Source organism: Amblyomma mixtum, chromosome 5 (assembly GCF_055824585.1).
Source record: "Amblyomma mixtum isolate Tamu chromosome 5, ASM5582458v1, whole genome shotgun sequence".
Lineage (NCBI taxonomy): Eukaryota > Metazoa > Arthropoda > Arachnida > Ixodida > Ixodidae > Amblyomma > Amblyomma mixtum.
The window spans coordinates 147,777,538-147,794,112 of NC_143016.1; the positions used below are offsets into that span (position 1 = coordinate 147,777,538).

At 48.2% G+C, this 16,575-nt stretch overlaps 1 protein-coding gene across 1 annotated transcript; it reads right to left on the reverse strand.

The window, feature by feature from the left end:
- Positions 1-10,431: 10,431 nt before the first annotated feature.
- On the reverse strand, positions 10,432-11,473 carry LOC149344106 (uncharacterized). The gene is made up of 2 exons (XM_089547144.1): positions 10,742-11,473; positions 10,432-10,656 (listed from the first exon to the last, which is right to left on the reverse strand). Exons 1-2 carry the CDS (start codon positions 11,042-11,044, stop codon positions 10,432-10,434), a joined length of 528 nt encoding a protein of 175 aa, XP_089403270.1. The 5' UTR covers positions 11,045-11,473.
- Between the last annotated feature and the right edge of the window lie 5,102 nt (positions 11,474-16,575).

Sequence of the window (16,575 nt, forward strand, 5' to 3'; positions counted from 1 at the left end):
CAACCATACGGCGTCATGTTCCGATTCGTAGCGAGGGCGCGTGTGCGTGCCGCACTGCGCGCGGCGTTGTACTCGGGATATGTGTTGCCTGGGAGGGGTTCAATGAGGAGGTTGGAGTGTATGTGTGAAGGGAGGGGGAGAAGCTGGGGGCAGTTTGCGGGGATTCTGACATGGAGCCTATCTATGGGAGGCGGCCGGAGCGGTGAAGGCCGGACGTGGCGGGAGAGGACGGGTAATGCCTCATTAAAAGGACTGAGCGAGTGACGCAAGTGGTGACCGGAAGTGCAATGACCGAACCGGAAGCGTTCCGACAAGGCATCATTGCAGGTGGCGTGATGTTAGTCAGCAAATGCTGGCGTGCTAAGACATGTCGAGGAGATCCTTTTGCTAAAACAAAACGAGCCTGGGCACTGCATAGGCGTCAACAAAGTTTAAAGTAGGGCTGAGCATATATTCGAAAATTTCAAATAGCGAATCGAATATCCTTTTATTTAATTCAAAAGAATCAAATTCTGGATTTTCAAAATTATTCGAAATGAACAGAATATTCTGTAAACCTTTCACCGAGATTTCGGATAATTACCAGGAAGTTCAAGCAAGGACCGCCATATTGTTACTCACCTAGAAACCCGTTTTAAAAATACGTGCCTTAACCAAATGTAATTACTTAATTGTTATGCTCTTGTCTAACTCTCTGCCGTATTCTGCTACAAAATCTTTTCACGGCCTCGAATCGTCCGCCTTGCATGAGGAATGCTCCTTCACGCACAAAAGCTGAGTAAACCGCGAAGAAGTGATGTTTCTCAAAAACTAACCCCCAATTTCTTTACCGGCGGTTAGTAAGTAGGAGTTGGAATTCTCGGTTTTTAATTTTCGAGAACTCGGCAAAATTTATTTGGTGTTTTTTGGAGCGCTGCTTTCGAGTTGTCTCGGTGGATACTATAGTTACTACGGATGAATTTTAAACTTTTTTTCGGTGGTATAAAGTGCTAATCATGTGCGGATAAAATTTACTTAGAGATATCTTGGTCTTTTCGTCAGCCCAAGCAGTCGATTTGTTAGCAATTAATCCTGAATTCTTTGCACAAGGCGAAAGTGCGATCGCCATTAAAATAAAAAAGTTGGAGGCTTATCAAGGTTAAGCCCCAGTGTATGCGAAGCAGCCTTCGTTTTGCATTCTTATTATTAACGTCCTTAGCGTTTGGAGGCTTCTTGACTGCATACACGCCCGGCGCAAATACGCTGGCGCGGTTGCGGGCACAGAGACTGAGGCCCGTTTCACATGCATGCGATTCTCGCCTGCGACACTGCGAATTCGGTCGGTCTGCGACTGGAGAGGGCCGTCGGTCTAGTCGCAGACGGCCTGCGACCAAGTTCCGTCCGGTTGGAATTCAGTCGCAGCGTCGCCCTGCGACTGACCAATGGGCAGCGCCGAGACGGCACGTGACGTGACGTCACGCGCCGTTTCGGCGTGGGGTCACGTGGGAGTTGTTCCCGCGGCGTAAGCAAAACTATTTATTCTAATCAAAACGTACGAAATATTGCCTTGGATCTAAAAATACGCGGGTCATAACATCATCAACACATTCCGTGCAGCGGTTCCGTCCGGTTGGAATCCGTACGCAGCGTCATGTGATCGCGCTGCGACTGACCAATGGGAAGCATTGTGACGTCATGGACGTGTGGTCACGTGTAGCAGAACGAATGCAGCGGCAAACACAAAGTGTGTTTTGGTTGCTGCGAGCGCACGTGCGCAAACATGTCTGCTCCTCGAGGTGTTGAAGGCTCGCGCGCGTGTTTTAATGAACTTCTCATCGATGAAGTAGAGAGGCGGCCACTTTTGTGGAATGTGAAATCGAATGACTACAGAAAAAATTCAAACAAAACTGGACTGTGGGAGGAGGTTAGAGACGCCTTGCGATCAATCGACCCCAACGGTGAGTACCACTTCTTTTGGTCCATTTTTATTTTAGTATGTTTTTTCTTCGCGCTGTTAATTGTAATGTCGAAGTTCTGATCATGAGTGATTGCGCCGCCCCTTGTTTGACAATAAACGATAGCCGGCTCGGAAGGTCGACGCAGACAACATGTTCAATGCACGCTGTATATGTACGCAGCTGCACGTGCGGATTCTCGGCGTTTTAAACAGTGGTACTCTGCACTGCTTTGTTTAACGAGAACATAAAAACGGCAATGAACCATAGTATACTGTGCTCTGCTAAAAAAAAAAATATCGAAAACGTCTTTTGCTCGCATATTTTTCAGGCCTTGTAATTGTTTACACACTGCGAAGGCCAACCACGTGCACAGAGTGGGCTCTCATTTCAGTAAAATTTCTATTCCTTAAACAAGAAAACTGACACTAAGCGTAATGATGCCCAGTCTTGTTCACGAATTGGGACTACACGCCTGTGCCCGGTTAAGTACCGTAAAGTTTGCCGCTCAGCGCGAGACGAATGCCTCCGAGTTTGTGTTACGGCTCGGTGGCGGCGAAATGGAAAAATAGTCACGTGCTGTGGGCTGTCGGTTCGCTATAAAGGCACTCAAGTGACCGGAATCATTCTGGACCTTTGAAATTACTGTGGCAGCTTTGCCAACATTTCTGTGCTCAAACGTCGAAATAGCCTTATCCCGGCACCAAACCCGTCCTAGTTATGTCTTGTGCTGTCACTATTTATTGTGACAGCACAATAAGTAATAAGGGTGTAATTACTCATTGAGATCCACCCAAGCACAGCCATACGGCTACAAAGGAAAGCTATGCAGCTTTCCTTTGTAGCCGTATGGCTGCGCTCGGGTGGATGTCAGTGAGTAATTACGCCCTTATTACTTATTTATTACGTTATTTATTTATTTATTACCCTTATTACTTATTATTTATTACTTATTTTACTACTTGATGATAACGACAGAATAAATAAGTAATAAGGGTGTAATTACTCACTGACATCCACCCAAGCGCAGCCATACGGCTACAAAGGAAAGCTATACAGCTTTCCTTTGTAGCAGTATGGCTGCGCTCGGGTGAATGTCAATGAGTAATTACACCCTTATAACAAATCTACTCCACCTTGGGGGATTCCCCTAAACATTTGATCGATCAGAATAAATAAGTGTGAAGAGTGTGAAAACTGTACTTTTACGCGTAACAAGAAAAAAATTTGCTAGCATTTTTCCGTACCAGCTTGGAAATAGAACTGTCCTCGAAGTCGACAAATACAAATACCTTGGCGTTACCCTTAACAATAAGCTGACATGGTCAACTCATATCTCGGATGTTTGCTCAGCAGCGCTAAAAAAATTGTGGTTCATAAAGAGAAAGCTTAAAAACGCGCCTGTAAGGACTAAAATGTTAGCCTACAATGCAATAGTGAGATCGAAGTTAGAATATGCTTCCGAACTCTGGGACCCGCATACCATGAAAGACACAAAAGAACTTGAGCGAGTACAGAGAAAAGCAGTGAGATTTATACACGGGAAATATGCCAGGAAGGATTCGCCGTCCTCAATAATGTTACAAAATAGAACACAGACACTTGAAATATGCAGAAAAATTAATCGTCTTGTACTACTACATAACACTCTTTCTGGAAAAAATATGACGCTACCAGCTTCTGTATGTCGACCTTGTACGAGGAGAACACGACACAGTCATGAGTATTTCCTTGCACCGATCTTCGCGAAAACAAACGCTTACAAGTACAGTTTTTTCCCTCGAACGGTAAACGATTGGAATTCACTTCCCATTAGTGTATTTCAGTCAAACGATTTCATGGCTGCATTGCAAAATCATTTTTGTGCAAGTTAGCGATGTTGACGTTCTCATTTGTGCTTCTTTTTGTGCATTATGTTCATTTCATGTTGCATTGTATACGTTTTTCTGTGCTTTCCTGTTTGTGATATGCCCCTCCTACTTGGGCCAAAGTATTGGCCTGCAGTATTACTAAATAATAATAAATAAATAAGAGATGCGGTATGTATGGCACCACATTTATTTCACTGTGCTGCAGTTGTGAAAAGAAAAGATGGAGCAAAGAAGCCACTGCAAGTTATTACCTTGTAAGGCTCATAGAACAATAGTATGAATGTGCTTTACTCAATGCCATGTGTTCAGGGGGAACAGCTGAAACAGAAACAGGCTTTATGTTTTTTTCGCATACTATGCCTGTGCTGCAACCTATTTCAAGACAATATTATCTGCACTGGAAAAGAGAGAAAAACAGACAGTAGCACTTGCTTTTTTTTGGTACAAAAGACGAATGAATGAGACCTGTTGACCACACGTGGCACACTGATGACAAAGACAAGGAAAACTGAGCTACCAGGACATTACAGTCACAAATATCTTGTTTCAATTGCCTAAAGAGAGAAGAGACTGCCCACTGTATTTACGTAGCCTAGCCACGGTTTCTGATTATGCTACTGAGGAGCACAATAAGGTGTTGCTCACATTTAACTAGGCCGTGCTTTTTGCAGGGTTTGTTTATTTCCGAGGAATAGTGGGGGATATTTCGAGGCATTTATTTCTTTCTGAAAAAAAAACACTATTTTCGGTCTAATTGTGCAGTGAAACTTCACTGTCATCAGAGGTAAACTGCCCATGGCTCTTTGCATTGGAGCCCTTGATGACAGCGCACATTATTAACGAAATGCTGTCAAAATCCTTTCGTTGCTTTGCTCCCACAGCAACAAAGGATAAGATTATCTGCCTGCACCGCCAGGATTCAGGACATCATTGTTGGCTAGGCAGTGCTCATAGAGAGCCCCTTTATGGTCTGCTGCCCAAGAGTTTGGTTTTTGGTGGTCGACAAACTGGGCTACACCGAACAAATTCGAGAAATATTGAGAACTAAAACGATCCCCGATGAGTACCGCAGCACGCTCAGGGTGGCACCAATACCAAGAAACATGGACCCGAACCTCCACAAAGACCGAAGAGAGGCAAGGGCCGACCGCTTACAGAAAACACACGCATCCCAAGATACAACAGTGTATGTCGACGCTGCCACATATGCCATGACTACGGGACAAGGCACCAACAACGCAGTGGCAACTGTAGTCAACTCGGAATTACACGAGATTACCAGCGCCTCCCTGCAAGACTGCACGATAGCTGAGGCTGAAGAAGCGGCCGTCGCTCTAGCGGCAGCGGAGGGCTATCGGACTGGGCGGTCACTGACAATTCTTACTGATTCACAAGCAGCCTGCCGCAACTATCTTTGTGGCAGAGTCGGTCACAGAGCGCTCCGCATACTCCGCTCTGTAGACTGCAAGATGCAACAAGCACATGCAAAACCACACAAGCCGATCAAACATAAGATCATCTGGGTACCGGGGCACACGGGGGTGGCAGGAAACCAAGAGCAGACAGGATAGCTCGAGGATATACTAACTACCGAGCATCCAACGTCAACGACCTTGAGGAATCCCTGCCAGTACCTCAGGAATACTCGGCCATACTCAACAACTACAAAGGCAGCAGGATGCGGTACCCACCACCGCACAAATCTTTAAACAAAGAAAAGGCTGTCACATGGAGACAACTTTTCAGACTTCCAAGTCCACAACCACTGATTGCAGAAATGACAGAATTATTGGGATGAGAACAAGAATCTGACATCATAAATCGGCCGCAGACGTATAGACACCCCACGAACTTGCACGCAGTAAAGCCACTAACCTGAGGGTGATCGCGAGCCTCATTCGTGAAGGAAGTGGCTCACGTGTAACGTAATCTTTTGTGAGTGCATCCTCCAACAGCGCATGGAGTTCCTCGAAACGCTCCGGCGTCATCCGGTAGAACTTCCGAAAGTAATCTCGGTCTCCCGAGATCAGGAGTGGCATCTGCACACCACGATTATGGCTATACTCAGCAAGCAGCAAATATGCGGAAAAACACACAAGGCGACATTAAAAGTTCTCAACTCACGGCTGTGTAAAATTCAGACTCCGCCTTCCTGTTTTCCCAGACTGGCCGCACCCACCAACGCCTCGGTGTCGGCAGGCCCTCCAACAACTTCTTCTTCTCGAGGAGGCAGTACTCCTCGAGCAATCTTTGTGGCGGAGTCGGTCACAGAGCGCTCCGCGTACTCCGCTCTGTAGACTGCAAGATGCAACAAGCACATGCAAAACCACACAAGCCGATCAAACATAAGATCATCTGGGTACCGGGGCACACGGGGGTGGCAGGAAACCAAGAGCAGACAGGATAGCTCGAGGATATACTAACTACCGAGCATCCAACGTCAACGACCTTGAGGAATCCCTGCCAGTACCTCAGGAATACTCGGCCATACTCAACAACTACAAAGGCAGCAGGATGCGGTCCCCACCACCGCACAAATCTTTAAACAAAGAAAAGGCTGTCACATGGAGACAACTTCAAATGGGGTCATATGCAAATCTAAACACACTAAGTAAAATTCACCCCACACTTTACGCACACAGTTGTCCGTGGTGCCATGAAAAACCTACACTGTATCACATCACATGGGCATGTCAAAAAGCCGACATCGTTCCAGTTATACAAAACCCAAGGGTGGAATAATGGGAGGGTCTGCTCTCCAGCGACTGCCGCGATGACCAGATCGGTTTGATACGGCGAACTCGGCTGACGGCAGCATCCAGCAGAGCCCTGGAAGCGTATTCGCCAACTGCAGCCTGTACAGCCACAAGGCTTGAAACCACGGTGAATTGATCACGGTGACTGAAGATTGTCACAACGGCTTACCTAAAAGGGATAATTATTCCCTGAATAATGCTTAAAAGTCTATACCAACCTATTGTTACTAACCATGTAATATTTAGTTTAAATTCAAAACTGATATTCCAGCGCTGTGAATAATCTGTGTAAAAGTATGCAGAAAATGTTTTGAAAATCTTAAACGGCGTTCTATGCCACTAAGCATCACGATTTGCGACCTAAAAGGTAAAGGAAATAAAAAATGTATTAAAAAAACAATAAAATTACAGTACAGAGAGCGGAGTCGAACGGCCGACCTTCCATACGCAACACGTGCCTCTAATCCACTGCGCCATAGCGGCGATGTCAAGCCGTCGTTCTGAATGAATATTTATAACCTGCCTTAATGGTAGCTGCTACCTGCCGGTGGGCGGTGCTGTCAACGCTGGCTGTACCGGCTGCATTTGGCGAACACGCGCCCTGGAATAGGGGCAACCGACCGTTGCGGATGGACTCATCTGACCACATAAAAAAAAAAACACTTGTGCTAGAGCCAAATAAAGTTGTCCTATCCTATCCTAAGTGGTACGAAAATACAAGGAATAGGCAAACACTGGATAGAGAATAGATACAGCTCCACAAGTGTAATCTATATGCATACAAATATTCACAAAACAAATCGTCGCTCCCTTCACACATGTCAGACAAATAATGCAAACATGCATAAGTACACATTATATACACTATATACACAAGCACATCTAACATTGCGTTATACAGCAGTCACAATGAATGAGTACTGAGCATGCAGACGTCTACAAAGCAACCAACACAGGTTCCACATCTGACCGCAGGGCTCAGACAAAAATGTAGCCATGTTATTGGCGTTGATCATAGCCATAGCTTAAAAAAATGAAAGCTCAAAAAGCACCATGGCATTACTCCTGATAAAAGGATCATATTGAGAAAGTGTGTACACCAGTGCTTCTTATTGCCCTTGTACAGACACGAGATTGCTGTGATGAACTCTACACTTTACAACACAGACTGCCACGGTGGCTCAGTGGTTATGGTGCTCGGCTGCTGACCCGAAAGCTGCAGGTTCGATCTCAGCCGTGGCGGTCGAATTTCGATGGGGGCAAAATTCTAGAAGCCCGTGTACTGTGCGATGTCAGGGCACATTAAAGAGCCCCAGGTGGTCGAAGTTATTAGGGAGCCCTTCACTACGGCGTCTCTCATAGCCAGAGTTGCTTTGGGACGTTAAACCCCCAATAAACCTTTCCGAAAACCTTGCTGCACACGTGACAAAATGTTATTTTCAGCTAGATAGAAACTATGTGTTCAAGTAACTTGTAACAGGAAGAGGTGATAGAAATTGGTCGATAGCTAAAGAGTTAGGTTATCCCCCTTTAACTGGTACGATGCCGGCCATCCACCAGTACATCACCTGAAAGTATAAAACCCAAGAGAGAGATCTTCGTTAAAAAGGTTTAGGGGGGTTTAACATCCCAAAGCGACTCAGGCTATGAGGGACGCCACAGTGAAGGGGCTCTGGAAATTTAGACCACCTGGAGTTCTCTTAACATGCGATGACACTGCACAGTAGATGGGCCTCTAGAATTTCGCCCCATCGAAATTTTATTGTTAAAAAGATCTTATTATGGCCGCAACCCGGCAGATGCACGCTGCCATGGTACAGCACCGGCAGCACTAGAAAAATAAGAGCAAAAAATGTCTCGCGCTTCAGCTGCTGCCCTAGAGAAATTATGGCCAGCAGGAGGCTGCAGGCCCAGCATCGCTGAGCCTCCATCAGCTGCCAGCGTAGAGCGCCATTGTCCTTCGGTTACGTTACCGAAGTGGTCCTCGTGGTCCACGTATTGCCCATCACTGTAGTAGGCGTCCTCGGTGAGGAAGTTGTGCAATGCGCATGTTGCCAACACCACAAAATCCGCATTTTCCGGCTTAAGGTTGATGACACGCCGAAAAATGCGGAAACGCGATGCCATCACGCCAAATGCACTTTCGATGCACCTCCTGAAAATAAATAGCATATATGAATAGATGTTCTGAGAACAGCATTTCAGACCATAATTTACCTTGCCCGGCTCAGGCGATAATTGAAGACCCTTTTTTCTTCTTCCTGGCACCTGCCAGAGTAGGGCCTGAGGAAATCAGGTCGAAGTTGAAAGGCTTCGTCCCCAATAAATACGTGGGGTGCGACAACTGCAGAGCCGGGAAGTTTCTTGGGGGCTGGCAGGCCAAGAACACCTTGCTCCAGGCACTTTCCGAACCTGCATGCACTCAGTGTGCCGCCGTCACTCTGCCGACCGTAGCCACCGACGTCAACCATAATAAATTTCAGGTTGCTGTCGGCAACCGCCATCAGTACAATGGAGAATGTGCCCTGCAAGGAACCAAAACAATAAGCATTCTTGCTGAAACCTAACAAAGCACTGGTAGTACCTTGTAGTTGTAGTACAGGCTTCCAGAATTGGGTGGCGCCTGTATTTGTACATGCTTTCCGTCCACTGCGCCCACGCAGTGGGGAAAATTCCACTTTTGGTGGAAACCATTCGCGATTTCGCACCACTTTTCAGTTGTTGGCATCTGAAATAAAAATTTGCCATGCCATCAGATGCACATTTATGAGCGGGGGTGGTGTAAGAGATCAGATTGTTACATGGAGGCAGTGATGGTATATTTATAAATTCAAGTGCTAATGGAGATTTCAAGGGTATATTGAACACAGACCTCGAGTTAACACAGCAAGACTAAACATTTTTCTTGCACCAGCATTATAACGACACTGTTCATCTGCATTACACAAGTCCATTAATGCTGCTTTATTTAATGCTTTCAGTGTATCTTAATATTTGTATTTTTTAAAAAAGTGAATAGACATGCAATGCGTAAACACTCGTAGCTGCATAGGCTTCTGGCACTTCCCGTACTAGCACTGTAGAACTGAAAACAAAACTGCTGTAAGAGACTAAACAAAAGCAGAGTAGACAGGACGAGCATTACATTCCGGTTTCTCAGTTAAAAGCCTACGCTCCTCTGGCACTCTTTAGTTTGTTTTTATTCACACCATGCCCACTGACCCCTCATCACACATTCCTGGGAGCTTTTGTACAACTGGAACCACTGAATTATGTCTGCAGTCATTACGTGCCAATTTCCTCACGAAATGAAGGAAGAAAGCATGGGTCATGTGGCCATCATCCCCCCAAAAAATGCATGCATGATCACTAAAGCATGTAAAGTCTTCAGGTATACATGCCATAAAGCATACCTTTAAGCAGTGAGGTTGCAACACCTTCCACAGGAGCCGACATGTGAAGTGAATGATCCCGGCTACTGTGGAGATGCCTACCCTGAAGGACAAGGCCACCTCCTGCATATGCATCCCCGATGCCAAGTACCTAAAAGACAAAAGTGAAAGAGAAGGTGAAGAAAGTTAATGCAAGATTTATGGCACTGAGCAGTCCCTCCAAATTTAGAAAAACTTTCCACATTCTTTTTCTCAAAACTGTGTCGCTCCAATTAAATAGTTAGCCTACCGAAGCGATTGTCAAAAACACAGTTTTTGCCCCGATATTGCAGCTCAGTTTTACGAATGTCTCTTACGAAGGTAAGAGACATGACCGCTTACCCGTTCTGGTATGTGCGGTGACTTTTCAGACTTCCAAGTCCACAACCACTGATTGCAGAAATGACAGAATTATTGGGATGAGAACAAGAATCTGACATCATAAATCGGCCGCAGACGTATAGACACCCCACGAACTTGCACGCAGTAAAGCCACTAACCTGAGGGTGATCGCGAGCCTCATTCGTGAAGGAAGTGGCTCACGTGTCACGTAATCTTTTGTGAGTGCATCCTCCAACAGCGCATGGAGTTCCTCGAAACGCTCCGGCGTCATCCGGTAGAACTTCCGAAAGTAATCTCGGTCTCCCGAGATCAGGAGTGGCATCTGCACACCACGATTATGGCTAGACTCAGCAAGCAGCAAATATGCGGAAAAACACACAAGGCGACATTAAAAGTTCTCAACTCACGGCTGTGTAAAATTCAGACTCCGCCTTCCTGTTTTCCCAGACTGGCCGCACCCACCAACGCCTCGGTGTCGGCAGGCCCTCCAACAACTTCTTCTTCTCGAGGAGGCAGTACTCCTCGAGCAACAGGAGCCGGCGATTTTCGGCATCGAAGGAAGCGGAAAGCGCCGGCGTGTCGACGTCTTCCGCTTCACAGACGCTGTCTGGGTCCATGGCAATCAGCAACTTTTTTTTCTCGAGGAGGTAGTACTCCTCGAGTATCAAAAGGCGCACGCCTTCGGGGTCGTATATTCCGACTGTCGCCATTGCCAAATTGAGGAGAGAGCCCGAGCAGCGCGAGCCCAAGCGTTATATCGACGCCTTGGTGGCCCGGGCTATTTTCACGTCTCAATGGTTTCATTCAGCGCACCACCGTACTTCTCGAATAATTCAAAACTGTTTACTTTACTAAAAAGATAAGAAATGTTACCTGGTATCTAAAAGTACGCATGAATAATATAACATAAACACATTCCATGTTTCATTACAGTCGTGTTTATTCACGGGTTGCATGAGCAGACATCTAGCAACCCTGCTTGTCACGCCGACCGAATTCGTTGAGTACGCGTTGCATGTGAAGCCACTGCCCGAAAATCGCACTGCGGCGTCACCGACTAGGACGACTATTTTCGTTCTAGTCGCAGCATGTGAAACGGGCCTGACGCGACGGCGGGCGCGCGCCGCTTCATTCCTGGCGTGACGTCACATATCACGTGATGCAGCGATGGTGGCGCCGCCGCCGCGTCGCGCGCGACGGCGCGAACCGAAGCGTGGAGGCCTCCGCCGGGCGACGTCCGACGGCGCGATATGAGGCCCCATCTGCAGCCGGTGTGACGTCATCACGTGACGTCACATCATGTGATCTCACTTCAAGGTCAATGGTGGCCACCGCCGGGCGTCGCGCGAAGGCCCGAAACCTACGTTAATATGCTTCGCATAAAAACAAAACAACAGACATTAAATGATGGAGCCGTCAACAAACACGCGAGTGGAACTTAACTTTCAAAAGTTGTTTGTCATGTTATCATAGACTTCTTGCGCGTGGTTGAGAGAGCGGACGGGCTTTGCAAGGTCTGAGTGAAGAAGGCAGCGATGAAAGCATCGCTGGATCATCGCGGTGGTACGAATACCGACTTTTTCGCGACTTCATGAGCCATTTCATGACGTGGAGAAACCTGCTTGACCAAGTAACTGCCCAAAGTGACTGATGACAGCGAACAAATAGCGCCTGGCTATCATCCAGCGATGTGGTGGAGCGCGCCTGTGTACAGAGGGGAGTAAGGAAGCGAAGCAATGCCTCACAACGCAAAAATTCAGGGGCACTTTGACTGTCTAAAGTGCGTAGAGGCGAAAGCGTTTTCCGCCCCACTTTCGTTCTTCTGTGGCACTGGTGGCGTCACATATAATTGAGTACTAATTACTAAGTGAGGACAAATTACTAATTAATGATTAATTGGTGATTAATGCCTGAATGCTAATTAATTAACTTAAGCCTCGCCTCTAGGAGTGGAACGCGATAGCGTGTAGTAGCGCTGCCGGGGAGTCCACGGAACGCCACCACCCGTTTGGCGCGATGCCTTGCCCTTTGAACGCAACGCTTTTTGAGGAAAGGGGCGCAGTAATTCATTGTCATCTGAGTGGACACCTGAGCGGCACCGTAGAGGAAGGTAGGAAGTGGGAGTGAAAGAAGAAAGGCACAGAGGGCCCGCAATGAAGAAAATGAAAATTGTATTTGAGGAAAGGAAATTAAGCAGTAACTGTTTCACATATCTCGGTGCACACCCGTCAAGTAGTAGTAGTAGAAAACTTTTATTTAGATCTTTTAAGAGATTCGCGGATTCGAAGCCTCCGTCGTCTTTCGTGGCGCCGGCGACTTGAGGCTTCTCTTCAGCAAGGTTGGGCCCCTAGTCCAGGGCTCCACTGAGTCGCGCTGCATCAGTAGCGTGCCGCACTAAGGCCCTTTGGGCCGCGAGCTCGCTGCTGGTGAGCCGGCTCTCCCATTGCTCCGCACTCGGGAATTCGTGTTGGTGGAATGCTTTATTTCGTTCGCACTCCGATGTGATGTGGTATAGTGTGGGTGTGTCGCCGCACCAGGGGCAGTTTGCTCTGTATTGTGTTGGTGACATCTTGTTATAGATGTACAAGTTGGGGAAGGAGTTTGTTTGTAGCCTACGCCAGCCGACTGCTTCCTCCCTCGTGAGGGCTTTGTGTGGTGGTGGGTACTTGAATCTAGTCCCTCTGTATAGTTGTAATGTCTCTGTGTATCCCCCCTCGCATGCTAGTAGCTGAAGCTCCAGAACATCTGACATGCCTGCTCGGTATGTAAGCCCTCGAGCTAGGCTGTCTGCTGTTTCGTTCCCCGCTACGCCTGCGTGGCCTGGGACCCAGATTATGTGTTGTATGGGTGTCTTCTCAGCAGAGGCTGCTGCCCCACTGATTATCCTGAGGGCCATGCCGCTAATTCTGCCCTTCGTATAGTTTTTACACGTGTCTTTCGAGTCTGTTAAGATGTTTAGGGATCGGCCTTTCCTATAGCCTTCTGCTACCGCCAGCGCGACGGCAATTTCCTCGGCCTCCGTTATGCCCACGACCTCCACTGAGGCGCATGTGGCCATGTCTCCTGTGCTATTAACTACCACCGTAGCGGCTAAGCGCTTCCCTGCATGTACGTACATGGAGGCGTCCGTATAGACTGTGTTCTCTGATCGGCCTAGCCTCCTTTCTATCTGCTCGGCCCTTGCTTTTCGTCTGTCCTCGTGTAGGTTAGGACCCATGTTTTTAGGCAGGGGTCCTACATTAAAGGTCTTTCTAAGGTCGTCCGTTACGTCCGCGTATCTGTCTATGAGTCCGCACGTGTTCCGACCCAACCTTCTCAGGAGCACCCTTCCCCTAGAGGAGCCTCTGAGTCTGATGAGTTGTGCCCCCAATTGAGCCTCGGCAAGCTCATCGAAGGTATTGCTGATTCCGAGTTGGAGTAGCTTCTCGTTTGATGCGTTTCTGGGCAGGTGTAGAGCAATCTTGTATGCCTTCCTGAGAATACAGTCGGCTTGCTCTCGTTCCGCCTTTGTTGTTGCGTGGTAGGGCAAGGAGTACATAACTCTGCTAACGATTAGGCTGTTGACGAGTTTGAGGGTATCTTCTTCTTTCATCCCGTACCTTCTCTGAGAGACTCTACTGATCATTCTGCCAACCTGCTCCGCGGCTCTTCTCAACAGGCTGATGGTATGGCTGCATTTTCGGCTGCTCTGCAGCCACATGCCTAGGATTCGTACCATGTTCTGTTCTTGGATCAGTTGCCCCTCTAGAACTACTTCCAGCGAGGCTTTGGTAGGATTTCTTCCGATCCTGATGATTTCCGACTTCTCCGTCGAACATCTGAGGCCTCTCTCCCAGACGTAGGTCTCTACGCAGGTCGCAGCTTCTTGTAGTCTGTCTTGCTTCTCCCCTAACGATCCTTGGGTGACCCACACCGTGATGTCGTCGGCATATATCGCGTGTTGGATGCCCGGGATTTCCTTGAGTCGTCTTGCTAGCCCGATCATCGCCATATTGAACAGGACGGGCGATATCACGGAGCCTTGGGGTGTTCCTTTGCAAGGCGTGGTGAAGACGTCGCTTCTCAGCTCGCCTAGTCCCACGGTCGCTGTTTTGTCGCTTAGGAAGGCCCTGATGTAGTCGTGGGTTCTTCCCCCGCAGTTGGTGTTGTTGATGCCTTCCATGATGGCGGCGTGGCTCACGTTGTCGAAGGCTCCCTTTATGTCGAGGGCCATGACAACGTTTTCGCCACTTCTCGGCATTTTCTCGAGTACTTCCTCCTTGAGTTGGAGTAGTACGTCCTGCGTAGACAGGTGGGCTCTGAACCCGTACATGCTGTCTGGGTACAGTTGGTTCTTCTCTAGGTGCGACTGGATCCTTTTTGTGATTACTTTCTCGTACATCTTGCCCAGGCACGACGTGAGGGAGATCGGCCTGAGGTTCTCGACCTGGAGTTTCTTGCCTGGCTTCGGGATCATTACCACTACCGCGTGTTTCCACTCGGCCGGCACTGTTCCTTCTTGCCAGAGCTTGTTGAAGTAGGCTGTGAGCTGATCTATGGCTCCATCGCTGAGGTTTCTTATGAGCGAGTTCTTGATTCTGTCCGCCCCCGCTGCTGTGTTTTTTGTTGCCGACCTGATCGCCTCGACGACTTCCTCTCTCGTTATGGGCCGATCCATGGTTGGATTCTCTTCGCCCTGGTACTCTTCTTGGTAGCTTTCGACCTGGTCTCTGCCGTAGCATTTGACCCGGACTTCCTCGAGTAGCTGTTCGTCCGTGCCCGTGTACTGGTGCACCAGCCTCTGAATCGATTTGCCGCTTTCTGATTTGTTCTTGCTCGGGTCCATGAGGGACCTGAGGATCTGCCACGTCCTGGCCGTGCTGAGGGTGCCGTTCAGCGCGTTGCTGAATTGCTGCCATCCTTGCCTAGCCAGCTGCGTTGCATACTCCTCCGCTTGTTTAGTTATTTCGGCTATTTTAATCTTTAGCTTCCTATTGAACTTCTGTCTTTTCCAATGCTTGGTGAGCCCGCGTCTCGCCTCCCATAGCTTGAGGAGCCGCTTGTCCACCTCCGGAGTTTGTTCGGTTCTATCCACCTCTTTAGTATAGAGTTCTTGGATCTGTCTGAGTTGCTGGCTCCACTCCTCCGCAGATACAATGTCGCCCTTGATCTGCTTGCAGTGTGCTCTGAAGGCGTCGCAGTCCGTTAGGCGGACCTTGCCTATTTTCCGCTTGGTATTGTTTGCGGTTGTGCTGATCCTTATTAATGTGGTGGTCGCTTCCAAGGTTCTCGAGCAGGTTCTCCCATTCTGCTTGTCTGGCGCCCCTTACGAAGGTTAAGTCAGGGCACGTGTCTGGACTGACGCTGTTCCCCTGTCTAGTTGGGTGATGTTCGTCGGTTAGCAATTCGCACTCTGCCTGTTCTGCTGCAGCGCAAATGCCACGTCCCTTCTTGTCGTCTTTATTGTAGCCCCACCTCGGGCTCTTGGCGTTGAAATCACCTGCTATTACTAGGGTGTTGTTCCCCGCTAACTTTTTCGCCTCCGTAAAGAGCCTATTAAAGTCCCCATCTTTCTGTCTGGGCGGGCTGTATAGGTTTATAATATAAGTGCTTTTAGATCGCGCTTTCTTTTTGGGGATTATCTCCGTGATCACGTGTTCGATCCGGGTGTCCTCTATTTCGTTATGTGCTATGGCTACTACTTGTTTGCTAATGAGAGTTGCCGTACGGCCATTTTCCTGACACGTGTAGCCCCTAAGCGTAGGGGTGCAGTTTGTTTCCTGTAGCATAATTACGTCTGGTGGGGTTCCTCTGGCATAGATGAATTGCTGCAGGAGGCCTTGTTTTTGCCTGTACCCCCTGCAGTTCCACTGCCACAGCTCTAATTGTTGGAGGCGTTCTGCCATGATGGGTTACCATTATTTGCGTTGGGGGTTTCTGTGCCGAACCTGCGTTCGTTAAGTAGTCTGTCTCTAGCATCATTGGTTATTCTCTGTGTGTTTTGGCTCTTGATGTGCGTCCTGACATTCTGTTCTAACAGGGCAAACTTTTGTTGTCCCTGCTGCATTTCGCTTTTTAACTGTTGCATCTGCTCTTGCATCTGCCTCTGCATGTTCATCATGAAGGTTTTAAGCTCATCGTTGGAGGTCCCTCCCTCGTGGTGTTGTTGCCCCGTCTCCATCGCCCTAGCCGGTGGGGTCTGAGTCCTAGGCGGTGCATAGCCTGTCCTCGATTCACGTAGTTCTCTGATTACCTCGCTTAG

Coding starts and splice junctions, on each gene's coding strand:
- LOC149344106 (XM_089547144.1), bottom strand. CDS start 11,044: ATGGCGACAGTCGGAATATACGACCCCGAAGGCGTGCGCCTTTTGATA. Junction 10,657..10,741: donor AGTCTGAATTTTACACAGCC/GTGAGTTGAGAA, acceptor CGTGGTGTGCAG/ATGCCACTCCTGATCTCGGG.